The sequence below is a fragment of the Anguilla anguilla genome, chromosome 2 (genome assembly GCF_013347855.1).
Source record: "Anguilla anguilla isolate fAngAng1 chromosome 2, fAngAng1.pri, whole genome shotgun sequence".
NCBI lineage: Eukaryota > Metazoa > Chordata > Actinopteri > Anguilliformes > Anguillidae > Anguilla > Anguilla anguilla.
The window spans coordinates 40,381,898-40,405,037 of record NC_049202.1 but is presented as its reverse complement, the minus strand read 5'-3'; the positions used below and the strand labels follow the sequence as shown (position 1 = coordinate 40,405,037).

General features: G+C 41.4%; 3 protein-coding genes across 9 annotated transcripts in view; all 3 read left to right on the top strand.

The window, feature by feature from the left end:
* Positions 1-3,050, top strand: part of LOC118220207 (serine/threonine-protein kinase TAO2-like) — a 37,989-nt gene extending 34,939 nt beyond the window's left edge. For all 5 annotated transcript variants that reach the window (XM_035403937.1, XM_035403936.1, XM_035403935.1 and 2 more), the window contains exons 19-20: positions 22-204; positions 290-3,050. In XM_035403937.1, coding sequence (XP_035259828.1) covers positions 22-204; positions 290-1,162 — 1,056 coding nt within the window. In that variant the 3' untranslated portion in view covers positions 1,163-3,050. The remainder of the gene's footprint in view (positions 1-21; positions 205-289) is intronic.
* Positions 3,051-5,195: 2,145 nt separating this feature from the next.
* cdipt (CDP-diacylglycerol--inositol 3-phosphatidyltransferase (phosphatidylinositol synthase)) lies at positions 5,196-12,893 on the top strand. The gene is made up of 6 exons (XM_035404079.1): positions 5,196-5,651; positions 6,095-6,229; positions 7,197-7,350; positions 7,457-7,538; positions 7,641-7,722; positions 11,151-12,893. Exons 1-6 carry the CDS (start codon positions 5,609-5,611, stop codon positions 11,294-11,296), a joined length of 642 nt encoding a protein of 213 aa, XP_035259970.1. The 5' UTR covers positions 5,196-5,608; the 3' UTR covers positions 11,297-12,893.
* Positions 12,894-13,170: 277 nt separating this feature from the next.
* maz (MYC associated zinc finger protein) lies at positions 13,171-20,242 on the top strand. 3 transcript variants are annotated; one of them, XR_004763931.1, is made up of 8 exons: positions 13,171-14,469; positions 14,836-14,986; positions 15,260-15,642; positions 16,938-17,185; positions 17,351-17,414; positions 17,623-17,794; positions 18,943-19,359; positions 19,593-20,242. XR_004763931.1 is itself a non-coding variant. In XM_035403999.1 (7 exons), the coding sequence occupies exons 1-7, from the start codon at positions 14,437-14,439 to the stop codon at positions 19,290-19,292; spliced, it is 1,404 nt and encodes a 467-aa protein (XP_035259890.1). In that variant the 5' UTR covers positions 13,172-14,436; the 3' UTR covers positions 19,293-20,242. The 3 variants fall into 3 exon arrangements, 1 of the variants encoding a protein (XP_035259890.1); XR_004763930.1 differs by having other exon boundaries at positions 13,173-14,469; positions 16,935-17,185; XM_035403999.1 differs by having other exon boundaries at positions 13,172-14,469; positions 16,935-17,185; positions 18,943-20,242.
* The last annotated feature ends 2,898 nt before the right edge of the window (positions 20,243-23,140 follow it).

Genomic DNA, 23,140 nt, shown 5'->3' with positions numbered 1-23,140 from the left:
CCCATCTTCTTATCCCTCCAGCTGCGATTGGATGAGTCGCAGGAGGCGGAGTACCAGGTGCTGCGCATGCAGCTGCAGCAGGAGCTGGAGCTGCTGAACGCCTACCAGAGCAAGATCAAGATCCACACCGACTCGCAGCACGAGCGCGAGGCCAAGGACCTGGAGCAGAGGGTGTCCATCCGCCGGGCGCTGCTGGAGCAGAGGGTGAGAGAGGCGGGGGCCGAGTGTGACGTGTGCTGCTCGCGGACCCACGCTGTGCCACATGCTGACCGCTCTTTTCCTCCCTCAGATCGAGGAGGAGATGCTTTCCCTGCAGAACGAGCGCTCGGAGCGAATCCGCACCCTGCTGGAGCGCCAGGCCCGCGAGATCGAGGCCTTCGACTCGGAGAGCATGCGGCTGGGCTTCAGCAACATGGCGCTGACGGGCATCCCCGCCGAGGCCTTCAACCAGGGCTACCCCAACCCGCCCGCCGCCGTCGTCGGGGGCTGGCCCTCGCGCCCCGTCCCACGCTCCGGGAGCCACTGGACGCACGGCGTGCATCCCCAGAACTCGGGAGCGCCAGCCTCGTGGCGGAGCCAGAACAGCTGCAGCGGGGGTGGTGGGTTCAGCCGGGCGGAGTCCGTCTCCAGCCGAGACGGGGGCGTCCATTCCTCCCACTCCTCGGCTTCCTCCTCCTCCTCTTCCTCCTCGTCCTCTCACCACCACCACCACTACCTCCAGCAGCACTACCACCACCAGAGCACCCCGCACCTTTACCGGGAGAGGGAGAGAGAGCGGGAGAGAGAGCGGGAATGGGGGGGAGGAGGGAGCCATTTGTCCCACTCCCACGCCCACTCCCACCACTTGCCCTCCCACTCCTCCTCTCAGTCCCTGGCCCTCCTCCCACCGCCGCCTCCCCCGCCCCCCATTTCCCTCTCCTCTTCCTCCCCACCCTCCTCCTCCTCGTCCTCCTCCTCTCAGGGGGGCTACAGCGGGAGTGGGGGTGGTGGCCTGGCCGTGAGGGGCCCCAGTTTGATGGCCCTGAGGAACAGCCCCCAGCCCCTGAGGAGAACTGCCTCCGGTGGGGGGCCAGGGGGTTCTGGGGCCGGGGAGGGGGCTCTGAGCCGGAGTACCTCGGTCACCTCTCACATTTCCAATGGCTCACACCTCTCCTACTCATAGAGAGGATGACGAGGAGAGAGAAGGAGGAGGAAAGAGGGTCGGGTGGATAGTAGTGCTGATGGCTTGAAAGAGAGCTAAGGACAGACAACATTTATTTAACCTTCAGACAGAAACCAAACAAAGTTGAGAAGAGGGCAGGGTGGAGCAAGAGGAATACCTATCTTTTGTGGACGTTCTCTTAGTGGTGCAGAGAGAAACACTGAATGGAAGAGACAAGACGGTCATGTCTCAGAAGTGAAGAAGGAGAGATGTGCATTGAAATGAAATGAGTCATGTAAATAACTTAAAAGTGGAAAAATGATTGATTAGTATCAATAACAATGAGGTTTGTTGAACTTGATGTGGGTACAGAAAGGTGTTGGGCCAATTTTTAAAACAGTTTTAAGTGTGTGAATGAACACAGTTACACTGCCATACAGTGGCTCGGAACACCTACTACATGTCGAACCACTGCCTTTATGGTTTCTTAAAGGGGTGCTGCCATGGAGTATTTTATTGTTGGCCAAACAATAAATTATAGATATGTACATTCATGTGAATATACTGAATGCTTGTAAAGCAATTTGGCACATTCCCCCAATATATTCACCTACTATTAAAAGGCGCAAGCATTTGTGTGAACATGGAAGGACAGCTCCCCAGTATTCTATTACAAGCATACGGAGTACATGTATATATGACATATAGGTGTATGTATCTATGGGAGTTGCTACAATGCATGAAATTAATGTACAAAGTATTTCTATACATAAGTATACACATTTATATATACGGTACCTGTCAAAAGTATATTGACAGTAAGAATTGTTCTCTGTTTGTCACTTTTGACATATATTGTACATATATATGTGTATATAAAAGCACTAATTCTAAAATATGTTTATATGGTAATAATAGTAATAATAATCATCGTCATCATCCTAATTATCCTTATGATGATAATGATGTGTAATGAGCATAACAGAATGAGAAATCAATCCTTTTCCAATAGATTATTATTATTACTACTACTACTATTACTGCTACTACTATTATTACTACTGCTACTAATTCAATTATTGTTGTTGTAATTATGTATGATGTACACTAATTCTGTTATTTTTAAATGTTCTTTTAAAAATGCCAATTTTGACCACTAGGTGGGGAATGTGAGATGTGTGACTGTAATAGAGCGATTTAAGAAGAATAGAAAAAAAGAAAAGAAGTAGGAGTTTCTAACCCACCAGTCCCTGTTAAATCTCAGGGTATGAGCCAGGAAAATGCATTGTGAAGAGTATGCAGTATGTTAGCGCCAGTATTAAATGTGTACAGTGCAGTTGTAGCTATATATGAAAGACTACAATTATTTGACTTTTTTCCACAATCGCCCCAGCTCAACAAGTGTCATTACCTTAATGTCAGTCTTCTGACACATTTTTTAACAGCAAAGGCAAAAAAAAACTGCAGACCGAGTCCAAAGTTCTGTTGAAGATGAGTGCAAACCAGCGTGTTAACATGTCCACATCTGCCAGTCATTTATTAATATACATACAGGCTGTGTGCTACTGAGGGTGGGGTATGTGCCCTGAGGGTGTGTGGTCACTGTATTTCACTGTTCTCAGTTAAATAGAGTTAATCTACTTGGAAGTATAGGTACTGCAGTTTAATATAGAGAATGATGGTCATTTGCACATGCTGTCCAGGGGCAGGGGCAGGGGCAGGGCAGGTCAACGAAATAGATTATGCTGCTGTATCTCTTCTCTTTCTCTGATAAGAGGCACTGGAAGAGAGTTATTGGCCTTTAGAAAATGGCACATGGAAACTGAATATTAAAAAGCCTAGGGTTTGAGGGGTTCTTTCAAAATTTGTTGTACAGGAAGTAATAAAAAAAAATAAACACAAGTATACATTTTGTGTTTTTCTTTGACTTTAACACAATTCTGTCTGTGCATATGTAAAACAATTATTGACATAATGCATTTACAATAAAGTGGGAGTTGTTGTAGGAAAGACTAGGTCACCGTGGTTAACACCTATGCTTTTATTACGGGTGCTGTGGGAGCTTCAGTGACCACACTGAGTCAGGACCTTGGTTTTACCTCACAAATCTGAAAGACGGCACCTTCTCCCATACAGTACCCAAGCTAAGGCATTTGATTTGAATGTGGTCAGGGGGAAGAGTGCTCCCTGTTGGCCTACTAATGCCTCTCGAGGCCTGGATTTGTTACCAAGCTGTGGGGTATGTCCACCCAGCGCTGTTAGATATATTAATTACTGATTATTGATAGTTTCATGAAGCTTGAAGATGACTGAACCCATGTAGAATCACTGGCCCAATAGTATGCCTTTTTTGCAGGTGATAATATTTTGTCTCGGAAATAATCTGAAGACATAAATGCAACATGTAAGTGCCTTTCATCATGAACGCACGTCAAAATGACTAAAGATACAAAATAAATATTTAAAAATAATTTTATAATGGAAGTATATTTTTTTCCACAAATATGAAAATAAATAGTGCTAGAATGTGTACTGATAATGCATATTGACTGGTAAGAATACCTGCAGCTGCAATCTAAAACGAAGCATAAATTTGTCCATATAAGATCGGGCTGATGAAAATATATTTTCCAAGAATTTTAGGCATATTGTACCTATGAGGATAGTATTGACAGAGCAGACCTGGAGCTCCATGTGAACTTTGAAAATAATATTGATGCTGGCAAGACACTACTAGTGACGCATAAACAAGTAAATGCATACAAAGGAATTCAATGTGAAAATAAGTCTTCTGCCTATACTGATCAAAATAAATAGTGGTATTGCAAAAACAATTTGCTAAAACTGGAAGTGCTTGAGAAGGACCCTTAAATTGTCCATGTTCTACATATAGGACTGAATTTAGAGTAAAAATATATTTGATTTCATATATACAAGCTGTCAAAACACTTGATAAAAATGTTACATTTAAGTGAGATAGTAAGAGATATATTTATATTTTTAAAAATCATTTTTACGGTCTTGTGTTGGAATTGTTGCCCCATAATTGGTGGTTACAACCAGGCTACAAAGCCAGCTGTATGCAACCTATTATCACTAACGTTATGGGTTCTGACACAAACTGTCTGTTACCAAAAAAGGTGATACTGTATCTCTCTGCTTCATTTTATTGTTTTATATGAATATTTTTATAAATGAAATGGCCCCTCAGCATAGTTCCACCCCTTCCTTAGTTCTGTGACCCCTGGCCCCCAACCGTACTTAATAACTAAAGATGCCGTATATTTGGCCCTGGACTTTTCTTCAGGTTTCGGGTTTAGCGTTGCCAGATTATTGTATTTGTGCCATAATTTCGTCCAATGTATGGTACGATCAACAATGCCAAAACGTGCGATAATTTTGTAATTTCACAAATAATGTTATAAGGTTACAAAGTTGCTACTGACTTTTGATTCAGAATCAGTTTCGATTTTATTGTATAATCGTTAAAGTTAGAATTGTGGTGGGGAAATCTGATTTTAGAACTGCTCTCCAGCCAATCACTAGAAGGCTAGATCGTACATTCAGCAAGCACGTCTGGTCTGCTAACCAACGCAGCTATTTGCAATAACAAGCATAGCTAATCAACTTTTCCGTTCATATGCTTGCTGGTTGCATTACATTTATTGAGAGATTGCTATTTCGTTGTATTACTAACATCGAACATAGGGGACAGCTTTTGTGTTATGTAAAGTCAATGATAAAAGTATTTAGTCGAGCAAATTCGACATTAGTTGGCCATAACGTTGCCTGCTTCAAGCAGTGTATGGCGCGTAAAAATGTTTTTCCTTGTGTATGCCGCTAGACTAATATTCGCTCGCCAAGAAAGAATATGATGTCAAAAAGATATTTTATACGATTGTTGCTTAAAAGAAAGATGCTAGATTTGGGCAAGTGAATATTCACACACATACAGTCTTTTCCTTAGGCTATGTACGGTAATTTTCTAAAATAATAATAATTTAAAGACCCGCGTACGATAATATGATGTTTCCCATCTAGCAACGCTGTTCGGATTGAATCCTTGCAGGGAAATGTAGTTTTAAGTCGTCCGTCTGTAGCGTTGCCTAATATTTAAAAGATAAAGTTTGGTATTCTGTGCCTGTTCTGACAAGCGAGAATCCACGAACGATTTTGGGCATATTGTTGTCTTAATCTTAAATCCACCCACGCAAGGCAATGCCGATGCCTTATTTAAGACTTCACGCGTGAGCCACGAACCTACAAAAAACAACAAGGAACTTATGCTGTGCGTCATTCCACTTAAAGGGGAGGTTCAGTACCGCTGTCTTTTACTTGGCCTACTGTCAAAAATACACCGATTCAAAAGAGATTCATTTGTCTTTCCTCTTCGTTAGACCGAGTACTAAGTAAGGTATTTTCAAAAAGCACTGAAATCTGTAAACAGACAAATCTACGGGTTCTGCTATGGCTGAAGAAAACATATTCCTTTTCATTCCAAATTTGATTGGTGAGTTTGAATGCGTTCACCATGTGATAGCAAGCAAGCTAGCTACCTGCTATTGATAGTTATGGGTAGCCTACCTACAATTTTAATGATTTCCGAGGGTTTTTTATGATCTACAAACCATACAGAAACATGACTCCTGAATCTGTAAATGATAGTTTCGGATAAGATTGGACTGTATTTTTTTTCCTAACGTGGTATGCAATGCAGTCTTCAGAGTAGAGAGAGACGTTCATTTGAAGCGTCTGCTTTGTGTGAGTCCTTTCTTTGCTGTTCGTATCTTCATGTTTTCTGTCTAAACAATCGGTTCGGCACATTAATTTAATAAGTTGCCTTTAATCTCGTAATGTACTGACATGTATAACATGTTTTGTAAATATTCCTTCTGCCCCCCCCCCCAATGTGCTGACAACCTATTGTGGTGTGCAATTTCCTTACTCTCACAGGCTATGCCCGCATAGTCCTAGCACTGCTGGCTTTCTACTTCATGCCGTGTTGCCCAGTTCCAGCAGTGTTCTGTTACCTTCTCAGTGCCCTCTTGGATGCCTTCGATGGGTATGCTGCTCGTGCCCTCAACCAAGGTAACTAAAACTGAGAGCAAGGACGTTCAGTAGGGTTTGTTAACGTGTCCTTGTCTCTACCTGCATATTTGCATTTCAAACACAGTTCTTTATTGGAAAAAAAAAAAAAAAACGTTAATATATTTTCCTGTTTTATATATTTCAATGTTTTTTCTTCCCAATATTAATGTATTTCAGTATTTCATAAACAGCAAATTAAAACAAGAAATAAACATTGGAATAAGAATGAACATACTATTTAACTGTGAAAATATGCTAAAGTAATAGTTAAAACAAATTGATGTATAAATAAACAATAATTCTAAAAGATTATGTATTTGAGTGTAAACTTGGTGTGCCTCAAATTATGGCAGGCTGAAGTCTATTGTTCCAAAAGTGTGGCTGTCGACCCTTCCCCAGTAGGAATTGGTGTTTCTTGCTTTGTGAGGTGAAAATTCATTTGTAATTGTAGAAATATATTTAGATGAGTACTTTATATTTATGATTTTTATAATATAGGATGAGCTGCAGTTCATCTCTTCCTCCTTTTCACTTGTCTTCCTATAGCTGTAGACGACAGTATATGGAATGATCTCTGTGAATTCAGGCACAAAGGTCCCTTGACGTCTCTGATTTTCTTTAAATTTTTTTCACAAAGAAACTTCCTGATAAGAGATATGAGTCACAGATACTTTCTGAAGGACAAGTAACCTAATTAAAGTGTCAATTTCAGGACATTTCTGGCCCTATAGGTGCCTCATTTAAGCCCTATATTTTTTGAATGTCCACTACGTGGCTAAAAATATACGGACACCCCTTCTAATTAGTGGGTTCGGTTACTTCAGCAACACCCATTTCCATTTTTTGTCAAATATTCAAAAGAAAAAACAGTGATAAAAATGCTTCATCCTTATTGTCTTGATATTTAAGGACAGTTTGTCATACGTTAGGATGACCTTTGTGTTTATTTGCTCATGCTGAAACACAGGTACTAAGTTTGGTGCAATGCTGGACATGCTAACTGACCGCTGTGCCACTATGTGCCTGCTGGTGAACCTGGCTCTGCTGTACCCCTCCTACACCTTCCTCTTCCAGCTCAGTATGAGCTTGGACATGGCAAGCCACTGGCTGCATTTGCATAGGTAACCCAGTCCATACACCAAAGCTGATTTATGGATATGTGGTGAGATGATGTACACCTTATTTTTACACACTGCGTCAGGGTTGACTCTCTTATTGTTTTCTTAGTTCAATGATGAAGGGAGCTTCAAGCCACAAGACGATCGATCTCTCTGGGAACCCCATCCTTAGGATCTACTATACCTCCAGGGTATGCATAGATGGGACAAAATTAAACCATATATCCAGGCACACACAAATAAACACAATGTGAACAGTTGTATGCTGTTCTGACTTTTGTTTTCTCCTTCAGACGGTGTTATTTATTATGTGTATGGGCAATGAGCTCTTCTTCTGCCTGCTGTACATCATGTATTTCATTGAAGAGACACACGGTGAGTTACCAAAAAGTTACCAACCAACAAGACTGTTTTAAAAGGTTTTTTTCTTATAAGATGTACCAGCTCTTACCATGTTTACCTAGGCCTGTAGTACACAATCTGTGGAGAGATCTATTGGGTTGTGAAATCATTATGAGTTCCACCTTATTTACACCAAACATATCATTCCTGTGGCGCTCTCGCCAGAAGTCATTCACTTTCAATAGATAGAGAGGCAACTCACGTAATTCCTACTGCACTCTGCCTAACTGCTCATAATAATGATCCTTGCCGCTTTTGCTTGGCTGGCAAGTTATTTTTAGGCCAGCGGAGCACAAACTATGGGTCGGTCAGCCAATCAGGTGACGGGGTATATCTGATTGGACGTGGAATCGTGTAGCTTACAGCAACATTGCAATGCAATTAGGCCTGTATGAAAAAGGCGTTGGTATTCATTAACATTAATGTTATTCTGTGTTTGTTCAAATGCTGAATAGAAAAAGATAAAAGTAGTTAATACACATTTTATTGTTTCAATAAGACAGTGTAATTAATATGATCATGCAAATGCCTGCTTTAATGTTGACTAGTAGGTCATTCCTACTGTACTCTACGAGATTGTGCCATTTCTACCTGATTATTGGTCACAACATAAGGAAGTTAACGGCTTTAGCTAATCATCGCGATACAGTCTTTGTGTTTTTGACACCAAAAGAATATAACATTATTGAAATATTGGCTGTGTTGAAATACACTATATAGCCAAAGGTACCTAGACACACCATAATCTAGAGCTATTTTTCATGGTTTGGGCTAGGCCTCTTAGTTTGAAGGAAGGCAAATCTTAATGCTACAGCATGCAGTGTTCCAACATCTAGTATAAAGCCTTCCCAGAAGATTGAAGGTTGTCATAGCAGCAAAGGGTGGACCAACTCTATGTTAATGGCCATAATTTTGGATGTCAGGTGTCCACATAGTTTCGGACATGTAGTGTATTAGCATTAGAAATGTGTTTAAAGTTTCCCACTGGGAAAAGGATAAGTGGGTGATACCTCCCATTAAAAAGAGACTCACTGACGATGAATGTAACGTTAAAGTAATAATCTCGAAGATTTTCATTAAAATAAATGTCTGTTAAGTCACTATCTATCGCTGAATTAGGTAACACAATGGTGATTGAGCCTATTATTATATTAATTAATATTATTATTAATATAATAATTTATGATTAAAGAACTGGGTGTCTGTGGCGACATTCCTGGGGGAAAATCACAAGCGGCGCATAGTTAGTGACGCGTTTTCCATCACCAATCAGTGGTTGATCCGCCAGAGAGGGTAGACGGGGCGGGGGGGTTATGGAACCCTAAAACGTTTTTGTGTAACATGAGAGGTCATATTATTTGTTGATGTAGATTTCGTATTACATTTGATGACAATGTAACGTTACTAAATTACATAGCCTAGCTATTTGCACAGCTAACGCTAGCTACCGAACCATGTCAAGAAAGGCAACATTACAGTTCAGACAACGTTGCGCACAGTATCCATCTCTCATATCAGGTAACGTTGCGTTAGCTAGCTAGCTAGCTAATGTAATTAACACAATTTAATGTCAGCTAACAATTAGAAAAAACGCTAGCTAATGCTATTGACTGGTACCGACCTCGCAAAACGTCTCTCGAATGCAATGCTACCTTGTTGCAATGTAGCTAACTAAAGGTCAGTTCAGATCAATGATTTGCTACGAGACTGGATGCAACTTCCAAAATTCCAAGACGTCTGATTGTGAACGTTGTAACTGCACTTGGCGAACTGACAAGGTGGGTCTTTTGAGACCCCAGGCAACGACTTCAGATGCTCTGCAACTAACCAGTTCACACCGCTGCAATTTTCTCTGCAACATTCTAAAACCATTTTGTCTCGTTGCGAATCATTGATCTGAATTGGCCTTAACGTTACCGTTATTTACATTGCCATCAAGTTCATCAGTATATTATAATGATCGGAATAAAGCCGTCTTTACACAGAGCATTAACCAGGGATATAGGTGGAGCAGAGCCAGGTCTGATTTCAGTGTAAAGATGTCAAACCGGAGAAAACTAAATAAAAGAATACAGCAGTATGGATTAGCGTTATTATTTTATTACGTTTCCTCATGTGGTCCTTCAGCCTTGCCCTTTTTTGATGAAATCTCCTTTTTTTTTGTTTTATTAGGCTATTCTTGTTCTGACTGCTAATTTAACACCCAGCTCCGCTTTATTCTCGAACAGTTTGCTAGCAAAACCAGAAACACCAGCGGTAACATTTTGCAAGGCAGTTGTTTCAAAAATATCACACAACAATCATTCACGAGAAAGACTGTTTAGTGTGCATGAGATACATAATTGTACGAGCCGCAGCGAATCCCGCAAATTCTTCTCTGCAGTGTAAAGATGTTCATACCGGGCAAAAGGTGGATAAAGAACGTCTGTGGAAATTGATCATAAATAATTCTACCCCAAGTCTGCTACAGCATTTTAACCCAGCTCGGCAGTGTAAAGGCAGCTTAAGTTAGCCTAATGTTAGACAATGAATGAGTGTGTACATAACGTTACTTTTATAACAACCATTTTTTATTCAGTAAATAGTAAGTGTTATAGTTGGCGTGGCCCAGGTGGCAACTGACTGACGTCACACAGGCGACACTGGTTGCATCCGGTTGGATCTCTGGGAAGTGAGGTCCAAAAACACACCTGCAATTACTGCTTTTCGCCATTGGTACCACCAAAGAGAACGAAACAGAAATCTTCGAGATTGTCACTTTAATGAGAGGAAATGTTTTGATTTATCCTACGGTGTTCTGTCATGCTGATTTGATCACTTTACCTGTGCTACGCTTCATTTATAAAGCCTTAAATCCTGCTAATTGCTTTCTGTGCTTTATGTGATTGATTTCCTACTCATTTTAGTAACTTTGTCCTTTCATTTAGCTTTTGGGTATTAACAACATAGTTATTGTCAGCAGTTTAACAATTAATGATCAATGAATTGTTATTAATGAAAATGACTTCAGTTTGGGTCGCAAAAAAGCATGGACTGAAATATATGCATCATTGCTGAAAACGTTTGTGCACCCCTGACATTGTCTACTGAACTCTGAAACCTATTCACAGATAAAAGCGTCTACTTAATGTAAATGTAGTCTTTAACTAAAATCATTAGCTGGTGATTAAGTTCAAATTGGCCTATTCAGGTAAACAAGACAGCTCTCTGTCTCTCATGCGCACACACACATACAGAGCCTCTCTGTGCAGGGTAACAGGTATTTTACCTCCGGGTCCTCTTCCTCCTATTCATAAAGTGTGTCTGTATGTTGCATTGTGGTGTGAATGGGTGTGTGTGTGTATGTTAATATGTGGCTTCCTTTCCATGCATTTCTGAATGTTCATGTGCTTCTTCTCCAGTGTGGCTACAGGGGTTGCTGGCAGTCTGTGGGGTGATATGTGCATTGAAATCTGGGATCAGCCTGCTGCATCTCATCACTGCTTCCAGGAACATGGCTGCCCTTGATGTCGCTGACAGGGAGAAGGAAAAGGGCAAGACTGAGTGAAAGAAGGGTATGGGGGAAACAATGAAAGAGGTGGAAAGACAGTAGGATAAGGGGGATGGAGAGTGTGATGATGGTTAATAGAAAGGCCATATTGAATAGGCATGGTTATGGGAACAAGAGAGTTATGGTAGAAAGAACAAAATGGAGTTTGTGCGAGAGGTAGGAGGAGGATGGAGAAAAGAGATCAGGGGACCTTTTTAAAATTATACAGTCACTGTAAGTATTTATTTCTGAATGACCACTAGAGCAGTAGAGTCTCATTATAAGTATTTAATACAATTTGAGAGTGAACGTATTCCTTTGAAGTGCTGCAAATTTAAAGCTAACCTAGTTACCTGCTCCATGACTGACCATAATGTTTGGATTGTAGTTCTGTGCACTGGCAGCCTCTGCTTTTGTTAAAAGCAGAGCAGTCCTCATCAGTTATTGTAGCATGGGCAATTGGTTACTTTCTAATTTATATTCAAAGATCAGAAAGTCTACTGAAGACATACAGCAGTCTATTAAAGTATAACCATTTTAGTGCAACTTTTAAAACAGTATAAGGTTGTGAATGGAGAAATTATATACAAATTGAAAGACACTGCATTATTTATGTAAAATGTGAAAATAGCCTTTTCCTCTTATCTTGACTAATTTAATTCACTGTTCAGTCACATATTATACTGAGACTCTACTGATGTTTCAAGTTTTATTGCTGTTATTATCATCATAATTCTGTTTGGTTATTTTCAAAAAGTAGGTGTTCTGTGAGATGCCATATTTGTGATTTGAATACTGTTTGAATTTGTTTTGTTTTAGATTACTTGGTGACAACAAAATGCATTTATTACAATACACATGCATTTGCTCTACACATGCATTTATACTTGTAATATATTTTTTGGTTTGTATAAAACACATCTGTCATTGTTTGAGGAACATAAAGGTAGTTTGTGAAATTGGGTAAACTGCATCAAAAGTACAATCCTAAAAATGTGTACCCGTCATGGAAAGACCAAATTGCACACAGTCAACTACAGATTGGCTGCAAAGATATTAGATTCATAAGGGGTCCATTTGGAATAGACTGACTATTACTTCTGTGCCACAATGCAAATTTGGGTTGGTCTATCAATCATCACAGTATTCAGTGGACTGTGCTTAAAGAGTGTGGAATGGCCGTTCAGAAAGAGTTGACTATTCCAGTTCTCAAGGGTCACAGTCCAGAATCTCTCATAGTCATTTGAACTGCCAATGACGGTGGAACAACCACTTCATTCCCTCCAGTGCTTCAGGACTAGTGAAATCTCTCCCAAGCAGCATTTTGTTGCGAGAAACAATTTTCTCTAATGAATACTTTTTGGATCCAGTTTTTTTTTGGCCCCTATTTTTATATTTATTCCCATCCTGTAATTTCAGCTATGCTGATTTTTCCATTTATTTCATAAGATGCACTTAATTAGGTGATATAGAAATTTATATTATACAGAATGTTATAATGAGTTTATGCTTTTAAGCTGTTTTTGTGCAGTGCCTCTGTCATGCAGGTAAACTTCCGAATGTTTAAAAATATAGTAAAAGATTGAGCTACAATAAAAACGATCTATGAGCCAAAGTCTTAATTTCTCATTTTGTGTGTGTGCGCGCAGTACAGAACTTTATTTGTTTTTAGTTTGAGTAGGCTATTTGCATGCAATAATATACAAGAATAGACATCAGAAATTGAGTTTACAAAAAAATGTCTACATGGTAAAAGATACCGGTATTATTTTCTACAATTTATTAGATATACATGCAATCACATACCACAATATTCGGCATACCTGACTAAACATCACAGTGCAACCATGTCATTTTGACGTAGCTAAATCCCAAATGCCACAATACAACACTGCGCCTGTGCGTTTCTTTTCCTTTAAGATGCGTACATTGTGGCGGTAAATGTGGTTCTATAACCCGTCTGCATATATGCATTATCCGTTTATAATACCTGCAAAATAATTTTTAACAGTTCGTGGTTATTTGGAGCGACTGCACGAAACGTTTTTTTTGTTCAGTTTATCGCGGCTTAAGCACCGTTTTATTTACAAAATTTAAGTCGGCCGAAACTGTAGTGGGCGGGGGGCAAAGAGAACGGCCTAGAAGTAGTATACGGTGGAGAAAGAAAGGGGAGGGGGTGTTCAACGAAAATACTTTCCCTTTAAAAACGAGTGGGACATAACGGTGAGGAGAAATAGAGGAGGGGGGAGAAAAACAAGAAATTAAAAAAAGAAAAGGAAGAAAGAGAAAGGGAGGGAGAGAGAGATAGAAAAAAAAAGAAAGATGTCATCTTCTCAATTTAACACCCGGTGTGGAACGACGAACTGCGGCCGGGCGGGAGCGCTCTAGCTGAGGCCAGGACTGAACGCAATACCGAGGCTTCGACCCGCCTTGGCCTATTAAGGAAAACAAAATAAAAACAATATTAACTATTGTTCTGTGATACGCTTTAGAACCAGTACTTACCATAGCGTTGAAATAATGTCTTCAAATATATTTTGCTAGCATTTCATTATTAATAGCTAATCAGATTTTTCTTTTTTTGCATGATTAGCTCGCTAGCTAACAATTACTGTTATTTCGAGTGTATCGAAATGAGCTTTCAAAGTCTACAATTACCTAATATTACAGTGTTAACGAGGTAGTGTTTACGGGGATTCTGTGCGTTTCAATCAGTAAATAAGCTAGCTAGCCACCTGGCTAAGAGTTCAAACCAAAACGTAGAAGCTAACTAGATTGTGTCAACATCTAGCTAGCCAGCTGGTTAGTTATTGATAGCTTTCTGTTTAAAATGATTGCATATGATTAGCTAGTCAGCGCAATAGCTAATACATGCAAACAATGAACTAGGTGCATTTCGATGAAAGCAGAATTTATAACAAATTGTGTTGCATGTAAATTAAGAGTAGCAGCTATAGAGCTACTGCTATAAGCTAGCAAGCTAGGTCATTTTGAACAGGGCGATTATCATCAATCTCGATTTCAATAAGACGTAACCGATCTGTCAGGTATATAGTATTAGGTAGTTATAGGATAAGTAGGTTATATCGACTTTGTTGATATTGTTCATTGTATAAATACTTCTATTTGGACGATTATTCTCTTCATCGTGGTTCAAAATGGATGCTGCTTGGAGTAATTTTCTGTTTCAGGTAAGTTTCTGACACTGTGAGTATGTCTTAGATTAGGAGTGTACAGTTCGTAAACCTAGTGGTCACCCCCTCCCCCTTCTAGGACAGTGCTATTCATTTACCCTTTCACTGCTTATTGTCAAATGAGAACTTTGTCATCAGTGTAACTCATAACTTGGTGATTTCAGTGCTTCAAGGACCAAGTTGCATTTATGTACCAGAGCTTTACTTAGAGTGAAAATCACAGTTTCTCCTGCAGGACCACAGGTGTGGTCAGAGTGACTGCTTTTTATTTTTATTTTTATACCTTTGGTAGTAAGGTTTCTAAGCATCTCGTGATCTTTTTGAATTTCTTCTGACAGTTCCACCTCCTTTGTTGTTTCTCAGAATACACCCACTCAAACCCAAGTGGAAGCAACTCTCCAATCAGACCTCCTCCCAGTCCTCACAGGCTCTGCCCAGAATCCACCCACAGAGCACATAGCTCCACCTCCTTCCACAGTGGACACTGCTGCTCTGAATGAAGAACCTTTACCTGGTGAGAGGGGGAGGGCTTAACAGAGAGGGTGGGGTAGAAGACACTGCAGAATGAAATGGGATAGCAATTTCCTTTAACTATATCTTTCTTAGAGCAGAATTATTGCAAGGGGTAAAAAACCGTACACACTGTCCACATTTTAAAATATAGTTGTGTTGTTTTTTTATGCGTTGGTTGTTTTATGTGCTTGTAACCAGGGTAATGCAATGCATTTCCTGTATGCATACAAAACTAATTGAATCTCTATCTCTGTTTCCTCTTTCTCTCGCTCAGTAAAACCAGCGTCTCGCCCAGCTAGAGCTGCTCATATCTGCCCCCTGTGTAACAAGCAGTTCAAGAACAGCTACAACCTGCGCCGCCACCAGTCAGTCCACACAGGAGTCCGCATGAAGGACAGAGCTGCCAGAGACAGGGAGGCGGGAATGAAGGATGGAGCGGCAGCAGCAGTCGGACGAGTGGAGAGACAGACTGTACCTCTCTCCTTACTCCATCTCTCTGTCCCCCAACCTCTTCCCCCTCCCGCTATGTCAGTTCCTCATGCACCTACTCTCGGAAATCAAGAAGGCGACGTGGTTGCCATGTCAGTCACCGCAGCTAGTGTTGCCATGGCTGGCCCTCCTCCTCCTGCTGTAGTGGTTGCTGGGGCAACAGTACAGGTGCGTTTGCACTTTTCAAATATCAAAATTCAAATTCACACTCAGCTGCCCAGTTTTGCACCGAGGTCATAAGACATTAAGAAGCTATTGTGCTTCATTATTTCCATTTTATTATGGCATTAATGGTGGCTGCATGCAGTCAAGAATGCTACATTCTGCAATCTTCCTTCTGTGCAAATCCTGCACTGAGAATATGGAGGGAGGAAATGCTTGCTAAGCACATCCTACACTGCACAGTTGCTAAACACATGGGTATGATTTTTCTAACAAATGTAATGCTCTTCTGCTGGGGTAACCTGGGACAGAGTGCCTCAGGTATGATTTATATTTGCAGTTCTCAGGTAGATGCTGAGAGATCAATACTCACGTGTTACTATCACGTTATCCTCTGTGGCATTCCATAACAAACAATTGAATGACTACAACTGATATGAAATCAAGCAGCACAAATACTGCCAAGAACCAACAACAGAGCACATATTACTCCTGACCTGTCAGCTATACACTGGTTGAGGGCCGTCTGGGTAGTGTAGAGGTAAAAGCACTTGCCTACCACCGCAGTTCAATCCCCGGCAGTGGTACTTCTGGCTTGGTCAGACGTTCCTACGAACACAGTTGGCAGTGTTCGCAGGTGGGAAGCCGGTGAGGGTATGAGTCCTGATCGTTGCATTAGTGACTCCTACTGATTGGTTCGGGGCACCTGTCCAGCAGGGAGGGGATCTGGGGAAGATAGTGTGAACCTCCGCACGCATTACACTCTCCCAGTGAAACTCCGCGCTGTCAGGTGAAAAGAAGCGACTGGCGACTCCACGTATTGGAGGAGGCATGTGGTAGTCTACACCATCCCCAGACCGACAGAAGGATAGCGCATCGACCAGAACCGTGATACAAACGGAATTGGTATAACGGCTAAATTGGGGAGGAAAATGGGGAAAAAAATCTATACACTGGTTGTACATGAGTCTTAGAATTCTAGAAGTGCTTTTATTTATTTAGAAAGCACAGTAGGGTTTAGCACCCAACTAAATGGTTGATGGATTAGTTAAAATTGCTGTCAGCCGAAATAAAATGTGAGATCTAATGATGGCTTGCTCTCTGTTCCTGCACTTTGGAACATTCTGTGAAATTATATTTTAAGACATCTATAGACCATTTAAGAGCCAACTGAGACTGCCCCTAAAAGGCTGTGGTCCTTGAACATATGAATCAGTGAAACCACTTCTGTTCTTCCTCATTCATTCATTCATCCATCCATGTGGTCCAAAGCCAGTTTGTTTTTCTCTCTCCCATAGCAGCGTGCGGCTAACCCGAGCCCAAACCCAGTGCGCAAGAACCACGCGTGTGAAGCCTGCGGGAAGGCCTTTCGGGACGTTTACCACCTGAACAGACACCGGCTGTCCCACTCAGATGAGAAGCCTTACTCCTGCCCCATCTGCCAGCAGCGTTTTAAGCGGAAGGACCGCATGAGCTACCACGTGCGCTCCCACCAGGGTGGCGTAGAGAAGCCCTACGTCTGTCCCCACTGTGCCAAGGGCTTCTCACGGTGAGGACCAGGGCAGCGCTGCGGGACTGGTTTATGCAGGACATACTGAGAGAGATGCTATGCTCGTGCTTGCTTTGTAGCACAGAGAACCGGTTCCTGCAGAATCCCCCTCATTGCTTGCGATCCTCTGTGTTGTGACTCCATTGTTTGAACTTCCCTTTTCAGGCCTGATCATCTGAACAGTCATGTAAGACAGGTCCATTCAAAAGAGAGACCCTTCAAATGTGAGGTAAACTCAGAATAATATAACAAATAAAAAGTATCTGTATATGATTTAATTCAAATTTAGTTCGATTTTTAGGAATTTTAATTTTACTTTTATGTATCTTTAAAACTGTTGGTCCACACATTAAATGACTTGTAATATCAGACAGAAACATTTCCCTCAAGAATTAAAAAAAAAAACTTTTTAATGTGTTTAATTTGTCCCTCTGTAGACATGCGAATCTGCCTTTGCTACACGCGACCGGCTCAGAGCTCACATGATCCGCCATGAAGAGAAGGTGCCATGTCACATCTGTGGCAAGCTGCTGTCTGCTGCATACATCACTGATCACATGAGGGTGCACAACCAATCACAGCACCACGCCTGCCACCTCTGCAACCGCAGTGAGTGCTTCTGTCCATTTCAAACCTTTGCTCACTATTCTTTCACCCCACTTGTTTGTTTTGTTTACCTTACTTGAAGAAAAACTGGGATTTCAATTTTTTCAACGACAACCATTGCAGTTTCAATATAGCAACTTGTTAGCAACTTTCTTTTTTAAAGCACAGCTTTGAAATTCATGGTTGAGATATTAATGGGTGTAATTTATCTCGTAGAACAAAACGTGAAACTGTCTTAGGCATACATAACCACAGACCTTACCACAGCTATTCTCTAATGTGGGTAAGCGTTCATGGGTGGCTCAGTTATGTGTTATGTTTGATGCGCTAGTTTACTGTCAAGCCAGAACATCACCAACATTTTTCTGACGGTGTAATATTGTATTTTAATCTTATTGTTCATATTGTAGGGTATTGGTATCTCCATGGGCTATACTGTACACCAAGGGCATGGAAAATACTCGTTCAAATTTACTGTATGCTAATATGTGGTTGATGAATATAAAATTTCCCTTGGAGTGATCATAAATAGTAATTTAGGCATGTGTACCACGGTGTGTCACAATGTTTTTGCATTATTTTTCAATGTGACATCAATGATTCATCTTAACCCATCATAAGGGGCAAATTTATATGCTTTATAATAGACAAAAAGCATTTCATTTTCAGAGATGTTTTTGGTCCCCTAGAAATCATAGACCCCTATACTGATGAAATGATAGTAATTCCCACTTGAAAATTATGCAGAAGTTAGTTTCATGAGTGAAAACAGTTGATTTGTAGTGAAATATATGATTGTTATGATGTACAGCAATGCACAGTTCAGACATTTTGGATAGATATGGAGACACTAAAGGGCACAAGGGTACACCGTTTACATTTTGCTTCATAGATCTTCAGTAGTTTTGTATATCACCCTCAGATTTTGCGCACTTGTGGTCAAGGGGTGTACGATTCAGGTCCATCTATAGTTTTGGCTGTTTTACATATGTGGCTCTCAGTATTTAATTTAAAACTAGAGGAGAACAACTCCATTTTTTAATTTTCGCCAAGATAATTGCAGTCCTTTTAGTCCTGTGTACTGCAAGAACTCTCTCAGTGGGTCTGCACTGCATGCAGTATAATGTTTCATCTCCCCTCCTTTTCCCCAGGCTTCACTACTCTTACGTACCTGCGTGTCCATGCACAGAAGCACCACGGTCAGGAGTGGAAGGAGAGTGCGGGTCAGAGAGGGGGATTTGGGGGAACCGGGCCGGGAGGTGTCCTGTTGTGTCAACTCTGTGGGGTGCATTGCAAGACCCCCACCCAACTGCAAGGCCACATGGGCACTCACACCAGCCCTCACACCACCCCCAGCCCCATCGCCACCACCACGGTATCCAGCAGCTCCATTTCCCTGGGCAACATGGTTTCTGGCCCCAGTGTGTTCGTCAGTGGGAACACAGGGGTGGGGCTGCTGGTTTCTGATTGTTCTGGCATTGCCCCCCAGTCCCACAGCTAGCAGGAAGGACTAAGGGGATAGGGAAGAGAGAGCCGGTGGGCGAGAGAGACCATGGGCCACAGTCAAGGTGAGGGAGGGCATGTCCTTTCTCTGCTTTTCCATCTGTTTTATGTCAGTTTGTGTCTGTATGAATTTCTGTCTACCCCCTCTTTTTCTCTCTTCACCCTGTTTAGAGAAACTATTGTCTACTCAAGTGTGTACGTGCTATTACCTCTCTCACTCTCTGTCAGTGTTACTGTACTGATGTGTCCTGCAAGTTTGTGTGAATCATACTAACCAGTTCTCTCATTCTGTCCTCAGTTTGTTGATGTCCTTCACTTCGATCACTCAGCCAGCTGTAGAGGGTAGGGTGTTCAGAGGATCCAACATGGAATCCTATTTGCTGTACCCTACCCCCCTCAGCCAACCTCTTGCAGAAAAAGAAAAGGCAGGAATTTGAAGACTCAGAAAGTAGAAAATCATTTGAACTCAGTCACTGACCATGAAATACAGTAGCTAACTTGGTTATGGAAATGGAAGAAACAAACAATATGCTGTTATATGGAATAAAATCACACTACTAGAATGGTGTGTTAGAAAGGGACTTGATCCTTCTGGAGAGGTACCTGCGTAGTTTTGTTCAACAGCAAAACTACGTATTGCAATGCTATATACTGTATGCAGGTATACCCCGTATTCCAATTAGTATGCATTCCAGTGGGTAGAACCACTAACCGAAACAGAGCATAAGGGCATAATTTTAACTTTGGTGATGTGTTCCCTGCAGAATTGTGGCATATCGGTGAACGATGAATCAAAAAAATTTACAAATCGTCATAGAAGCGTATAAATGCGGGAACACATTAAATTATGTAAACACAGTAATTAGAATTCTTTAAAACTTGGGAGTAAAAAAAAAAACAGCCAATCTATATTCAGAATCTGCAATAAAGCGTTTAAGTTTTCCAAAACCTTCACTTGTTCTTGCTCACTCACTTGCTGACTGTCCCCCAGCCTCTCAGACTCAAGCTTCTGCAGGATAAAATGAAAGTAGGCGTTCCCTGGAAATGTTATGTTTCCCAAACACATCTTACAGTAGCAATCAGTGGATGCTGGTTGACAAAGCCAAACCGTGACTAGGGATTTGCATTTGTCTCAGACTGGCTTATTGCTTAGTGGGAGCCAATTCTGGTTATCTGTGAAAGCAGCGAATAGAGGGTATGCACATGACGTCACAGTAAGTGGAAGTCACTTAGTGGCAGAAAGACTATCAGTGGCAGCATTAGCATTCAGCTTGAATGCCGTGAAAACACAAAAAACACACCTAAAATGGGAAAGAGCTGTTGTCCGATTGACTGTACAAATAGATTCAACAAGATATCCGAGCTATCTTTTTTACAGACTGCCGAAAGCTAAAGAAAACAAGCAAATGGATTGCTGCAATTCGCAGAAACAACTGGAATCCAGGCACCGACACGTGGATTTGCGGTTGTCATTTTGTGTCAGGTAGATATGTTGGATTTTTGGGTAAAATCATGCCTTAAGTTATGTAGGCTACTGTATTGACTACTCATCAATTAAATATTTAGGATCTTTCATTTATATTCTGTGTAACTGTAAAGTTTTTGTCAGCATTTATTAAAAAACACCCATGATGAGCCTTGTGTTCTACAAACAAAGGGGGGATGGTTAGATAGTATTAGCTAGCCAAGCGTATAAATTATTAAGGTATGATTTTACCCAAAAATCCAACATACCTGACACAAAATAACAACCGCAAATCCACGTTTTGGTGCCTGGATTCAAGCTGTTCCTGCGAATAGCAGCGATGCATTTGCTTCTCTTTTCTTTAACTTTCGGCAGTCTGTAAAAAGATAGCTCCGATTTCTTGTTGAATGTCCATGGACCACTGGTTCTTTAGTAAGTTGTAAGGATCACTGTCCAACTGCCTTTAATTTAAGCAGATAATCATTTGTTTTACTCCTGGTTTTGCAGTTTCCTCTACTAAAGACAGCCATGTGGCAGCATGTTTTGCCACTCAGTCCCGACTGAGGGGGCGTATTCCGGTGGGAAAGTGACGTCAGTGCATACCCTCTATTGGTAGGGCCTTATATTTAGTCCAAAATTAATGAATAGTGTATTGAATAAAATAACTGTGCTCCATAGTGGACTTGTGATCCACCTCAGTGAAGGCTAATGGACTATTAGTGTTGTATATCCTTCAAAACATTCTTAAAACTGTAAATGTAAAATTAAACCGTTATTACCTATTAAAAGCAGACGCTTGAGGTGCATTTTTGAAATCATGTTTACATTTTCAGCACATCTATGGCAGAAGTGTCAAATCTTACCTGAAAAGAGCCGATGTGGGTGCAGGTTTTTGTTTTAGTCCAGCACTAAGACACTTTTTCATCCCTCATTCCATTCACTCTCCAACACCTTTCTCAAAACTATCCATTGTATTTCCCCTCTCTGCTTATTTTTCTCCCTCCTCCGGGTCTCCAATGCTACTGCCATTGGCCTTCGTACTTATCATATTCAGCCCATCCCCCTGAAACCTGGAGTCTTGTGAGAATGTCCTGTAGTGTTGCCCCTCCTCTATACCAGCTGTATCCTATTGCAGCCCCCATCAGCTACGATTCATCAATGTAGGGAACATAAAGGTCTAATCATAAATTCTGTCCCTGTAGACTCCTTCCAGATCTCTTTCCATATATGCTGCCACATGCTGCCAGCCATCCAAGCAGCCCAGGCACACATCCTCTTTTCTCTGCTGCCACCACAGCGTACGCCATTTTTTCGCTCTGTGTTTTCAGTTCGCTCCACTTTTCAGTTCAGTAATTTTTTAGCCCAACCTTCCTATCAAATCATACCTGGTATTTTTTTTTTTTTGTGTGTGGACCACCTTCCGCCAGACTAATTTACTGCTGCACCTTGCGCCGCCTCATTTCTTGGCTGTGGAAAGTCATTACAGCTCACTTTAAACTCGGGGCCACTGTGGGAGGCAGGAAAAGCATTGTTGACTTGATGCAGAGCCCCACAGATGTAGGACTCCAGTCTCTCTGCCGCAGTTATAGGCATATCCCACTGTAACACCAGGACCCTATAATTGATTAATCTGTATCTACAGGTTCAATTTTAACCCACTTTTGTCAATACATTACTGTAAATCTCTCCCTTTGCCTTCTGCAACATCTCTCACTGTTCTGTCTTTCTGGTCTGCGTAATGCCATGTATCCAGACACTTAAGTGGCACTTAACCCCAGTTCTCTTTTATGTTACCTCAATATACGATTCTTTCCATTGAATCAAACTTCCACTTCTACTGTGCTTTTACTTTTTACTGTGCTTATCCATGTCCATATCCTAGACACACTCCAGCACCATCCTTTGCCTTGGGTGACATCGCTCCTTCCTCAGTTTCCTTCTGCTCTGCTGGTCACCCTTCTTCTCCTACAGTACCTTCCTCTCCCTGGTACACCCCTTTTCTAACATGTGAATGGTCTTCCTGAACCTTATGAGGCAACTTTTTTTTTCTTTTTGCTTTCTGGCCTGTTTTTTGCACCATCAAGGTATCTCTCCCCTTTGTTGCATCTGTTGATTCAAACCTTATTTCTGTGCCATGTCCCTAACCCTTCTCCTTCCTTTAAGCTGCTTCTGACATCCCCTTTGTGTATCCTGTGTTTTCCTCCGAGTCTAATGTATTGCTTGAAAATCAGTCCAATTGGTGTGATCTTTCATCCCACCTTTGCTGGAGAGACACATTAGACTGCTTACGGTGTGCTTCCCTGTGCATGGCTTCCACACCCGTGACTTTCTGGAGACCTCCAGGTTTTTGTGGTTGGCACCATGTCTTCCCACAGTGCCTC